Source organism: Gavialis gangeticus, unplaced genomic scaffold, assembly GCF_001723915.1.
Source record: "Gavialis gangeticus isolate Ggan-Ray unplaced genomic scaffold, GavGan_comp1, whole genome shotgun sequence".
Classification (NCBI taxonomy): Eukaryota; Metazoa; Chordata; order Crocodylia; family Gavialidae; genus Gavialis; species Gavialis gangeticus.
In genome coordinates, this window is record NW_017729024.1 from 150,338,994 (window position 1) to 150,343,996 (window position 5,003).

At 42.0% G+C, this 5,003-nt stretch overlaps 1 protein-coding gene across 2 annotated transcripts in view; it reads left to right on the plus strand.

The window, feature by feature from the left end:
* Nucleotides 1-5,003, plus strand: part of EMB (embigin) — a 48,353-nt gene that overhangs the window by 5,336 nt on the left and 38,014 nt on the right. For both annotated transcript variants that reach the window (XM_019517889.1, XM_019517888.1), the window contains exon 2: nucleotides 3,855-3,941. In XM_019517889.1, the coding sequence (XP_019373434.1) occupies nucleotides 3,855-3,941 (87 nt within the window). The remainder of the gene's footprint in view (nucleotides 1-3,854; nucleotides 3,942-5,003) is intronic.

Sequence of the window (5,003 nt, forward strand, 5' to 3'; positions counted from 1 at the left end):
GACAGGTCCCGTCGCCTTTGGGGATCAGTGGGTGGGGGGAGACGCCTGGTCAGACCTGCCCTGAAGGCTGCCGTGGCTCAGGGGCATTGATCTTTCCCTCCCTGCTCAAGGTGAAGCGGTTTTCTTGATTTTTTTTTTTTTTTTTTCTTTTTTCCCTTAAAGAAGGGTTTATTTGTGTCCTTCGTAGTGCATCTCTTGCCAGGCTGGCACCGCACTCCCTGTCTTGGCTCTGTCTCTTCTTCTTGCACCTCTCCTCCTTGCATCCTCTTAATAAACTCTCTGCTAGGCAACACTGACACTCTTTAAAGTCTCAAAGTTGTCCCTGGGCTGCCCCCAGGAGCAGGCCTCCTTTGCCTGCCAGTTCGGCAGCCTTGCGGTTCTTCATCAGTTCTTCACTCGATTCAGGGTGTGGGGTTTTGCACCTACTGATAAAATCCACTGGTGAGACTGAGTGAGTTTCTTGCCTTGCAGGCACACCAGGATTCATTAGTTAATGGGTTTGAAAATTAAAAGTAATGCAAAAAACCCCAGCCAAACAAAAAAACCCCAAGAGTTGTTATTTGACCGCTGCACTGTTTTTAAATGGTACATTATTTATGTCCTTCTATGAAAAAGCCAGGCTTGGCAAGTTGTTATTGGAAAAACTCTATAAATTAATCGAGCTTATATGACTGGCTGGGTACATCTTATCTGTATGATATGAGGATATATGTTATATTTCTTATGATACATAGGAATACTGTCTTTTAAATTCAGCGTTTAAACAACTAACAAGGATACTGGGCCCAAGGCATCCTTCCTTCAGCAACAGATGGTTTTCAACAATGCCAGGGGAGGCCGACCTGTGAACAGCCTGATCTTTCTTTTGAATTCAGTATTGCTGGACTGTGTAGATCAGGAATGAAAGGAAAATTCATGTTACTTAGGTCTGCAACACATGGCTTCTTTATTTCAGAGTGCCTTGCACTACACACACAAAGTCATGACCTAAATAAACAAATATATTATTTTTATTACATATGGTTTATTAACATGCTTAAATATTAATTATTATAAGGAAATAAATGAGGAAAAACCTGGACCAAAACTGAGCAGGGGCCTATAAGTCTTCTCAAATACCTTCACTGTTATAAGGTTATTCAAATAAGTCTGTACAGTGCAACTGTCATGTACTTTCTTTGGGCTTCTGTCCTTCCTTCCACAGATTCTTTTGTAAAATTTTATGGCATGGCTTTATGACTTCTGTGAACACACAAGTTTAATGTCCTTCTCACAGTCTTAAAACCACTCGAGCTTCTGCCTTCAACTAGGAATCCTTTTCTAATAGATCTATTTAAAAGTTTAAAATCTGTTGTAGCGTTAAGTCTACCCATGTGTATAAGAAAGCTGTCTAGGTGCCAGTCACAAGATAGCAGGGCAGCTACGTGTATATGACCTCCCTCTGTGGTTAGTACCTTGTGTAGCCAGAAACAATTCCAGGCAGTTCCTGTAGTGATCAAAGTGGTTGTTTGCAGCAGTTTTAGGTCTGGAAGCTCTATCACAATATTTATCCAAAACTATCAAGGAAGGTGTTTTCCTTCTAGGCTTCCTTTACTTTTTCCTGCAGTGGGTAGTGACACCATCACATGGCTATCCCAACTAGCTTCCATTATACACTCCCAGCATTGTCCTTGCTTGATGAAAGCTAGTGGAGTGGACCCACCTCAGCTTCTCTCTTAAAAATTAAAAGAAAAAAAACCCTAAAAACAAGCTGAATCCCAAGCTTCCATGGCTCTGGTGTTAAAGTGCATGGGATTAAAATGCCTGTCTGAGTCCAAGCAAATAACTAAAAACCTAATCCCATGGTCTGCTGGAAAGCACACTGCCTTTGTTTTCCAAATCCTGTGTGTGATATACAACCAAAACCAACTTACAGACAGGAGTGGAAATTCACCATCTGTCACTACGTTGCTTTGGTGTTTCAGTAGAGATCAAGAAGCCAAGAATTCTGTCTGGCCATTGGGATCTTGCTGATTAATGGAAATCAATCATCAATTAAGCTACCTTCACCTGGCGATATCTGACAACTTAAGGTACATCATTTATCTACACCAGCCTCATGCCCATCACAGCGCTCAAGCTTGATGTACTAATGTCAGGTTGATAGTACAGTTTTACCTTCATGAGCTACTCAGTACAGCATAAGAGAAAAGAAGCTCCATGCACCTGAACTGAGACGCAGAAGCAGTACCAGCTAGAAGGTGATCTCATATGTATTCTGTCATCTGCATGTGAATCAAGGAACAAAGCCAATATGAGAAATCTATTACTATGCAGATGGCCTCATAGCTCATCTGGCTGACTTGTGGAGATATAGCAGAACTGCTCTGTAGCCTGGCACTGGAGCCTTCTAAATTTATCATCAGCGTGCATTGTGCTGACACATAGTGTTAGATGATCTGTGACAAGCTTAGCATCCTCTGAGCCTGTTCTCTGGGCACACAAACACAACAGAACAGTCCATGGACATCTCAGCTGCCGTAGCATTACCACTGGGAATACAATATACTCATTCTGCTTGGTCGAAAAATTTCCTTCACAGGGCATAAGTCATGGTGTGCACCCTGTATCAACAGCGAGTCAGCCGACTGGTCTGCCCTGAGTGGCTTGAGTCTATCAACTGTTAAGAGTCTATTGCTGAAGGAGACTATTTGGCTATAAGTCTACTGGCTTTTTTGGCTGGTAGACTGATTAACTGTGAAAAACAGTAACTGTTGTCAGCAACCACTACAGCCATTCACCACATCTGTGAACATAATTTCTCAGAACATAATAGCTCATTAACCACCTAAATTGGTAGTGTGAAGGCCAGACATGTCAGTACAGATGGTGCAAGCCACGAAAGGACCCAGCTGACTGTGGCACAGAACGTTCTTGCTAACCAGTGCTGGAGTATGTGGGATAAGAGATCAGTCTCAGTCCATGCTAGACAGAAGCAGTGTTGTTGAGAAGGCAGCAGAGCTTCATGCAACTGGCAGGGAACCTAATATTGCTTTTAGCTGAAGGCATATGAGTAAGGTTCACAGTCTCACTGTGCTTTGACTCTCCCTGCTCACTGCCTCTGTGGCAAGTTCATTTTATACCCTCTTCTTACTACATTCCTGGATATTTAGTAAAGCCTGGTTTCTAGCACAAAGTCTCTCATATTTTGTACTTTCTGCTTTTCATCACAAATATGTTTTCAGTCAGTGTTTTCTAATCATTTTAACTGATTTGAAGAGCGAGGTGACATAGAGCCACAACACGTTAGTGAGAGTCTGGAAGATGCGGACACCTTCTAACATCTTTAGGTATTCAGAGTTAGCATGCTTACTACGCTGCTGGCCATCTCTGGTAACCATTGTATAGGGGGAGCTGAAGCTATGAGCTCACCACCTGCCAACCTTTCTTCACCACTTTGGTACATCAATTTTGTACTCCCAGAAGAATAGCCCTTTCCCCACTGAGCATAAAAACTGAAATTTTTCTGCCTCTTATCTGAAATGAATTGTGGGTGGGAGAAAAAGAGTGGTGTCCTTGCTTCCTGTTTGAAGTACAGGAGCAGACAGCTCTGTCCCATAACAGTTATCATGAAAACCTCTCACTTGCATCCCACCTTGACAATTGTAATAGGTATGTGAAAAGAAACTGTCTGAAAGTAATTCTGCAAGTAAGTGCAATTGTGTGTGCTGAGTCACACAGCTGGTTGATAAAAAGTAAACCCACATTTTTATCTCATTTATAAGAAGAACCAATTTTTATTTCATCTCTATCTATGCCATGATTTTAACTGAAAGGAAATCAAATATCTTTCAATTCTTTTTTTTTTTTTTTAGGTCCAACTACGACAACACAAAACACCAGTCAGCAAACTCAGAATATTTTATATAGTACATCAACGGAGCATAATGTATCTACACCTGGTAATAAAAAATATCTTGTACTTCATTAGGCTTAACACTGAAACCTGTTTCCTCAGATAATTTGGTTCATCAGATAGCTGCAACAGTCTGATATAAGCTACATCTTATGAAGTACAGTATTTCCTTTTCAGGACTCTCTTCCTTCAGAAGGGGAAACTGAGACACCAAATATTTAAATGGCTTGTTTAAAAATCACACAGCAAATTGCTTTCAGAATTGAGGTACAAAACTGGCTCCCCAATGTAAACTCTATCAGTAGTTTGTTTTGGTTTCAGTGGAGCCAGAATTACACCCCCTTTCATGTCTGGCCTGGCCCTTAAGCAAGGTGCTCAACTTCTCTGTGCTTTATTATTCCCATCTTCACACTTTTCTTTTAAAAAAAATGGCAGTAATCCTAATGGTTAACGTTTCACAAACTTCCTTCAAGTCCTACCTTTCTTTCTTAAGGGTGAAGTTGCATGTTCTACTTATACCATACTAGAGCCACTTAAAATACAAGTGTCTGCATGTTGAATCTTTTTAACTGATGCTCAGTGCTCTTTGAGCTTCTCATGGTTAACCCTTGCCTGAAGTGGCATAACTCTGGCTATGCTACCTAGCTTTCATCAGGGCAACTTCAGTTTGTTCCACGGAGTTAAAATGAGCAATTTGTAGTTATTCTGCGAACCAGGGTCATAGAATCATAGAAGTCGGGTCGGAAGGGACCTTATAGAACTTCAAGTCTGACCCCCTGCCAGGGCAGGAGAAAAAAAAACTGGGCTCAAATGATCCCAGCTAGGTAGGCATCAAGCCTCCTCTTAAAGACCCCCAGGGTAGGAGCCAGCACCACTTCCCTTGGAAGTTGGTTCCAGATCCTAGCCGCCCTGACAGTGAAGTAGTTCTTATGGATGTCTAATCTAAACCTACTCTCCAACAACTTGTGGCCGTTATTCCTTGTTATGCCAGGGGGTGCTAGGGGAAACAAGGTCTCTCCCAAACCCTTCTGGTCCCCCCTAGTGAGTTTATAGACTGTCACCAGGTCCCCCCTCAGCCTTCTCTTGTGAAGGCTGAACAGGTTCAGGT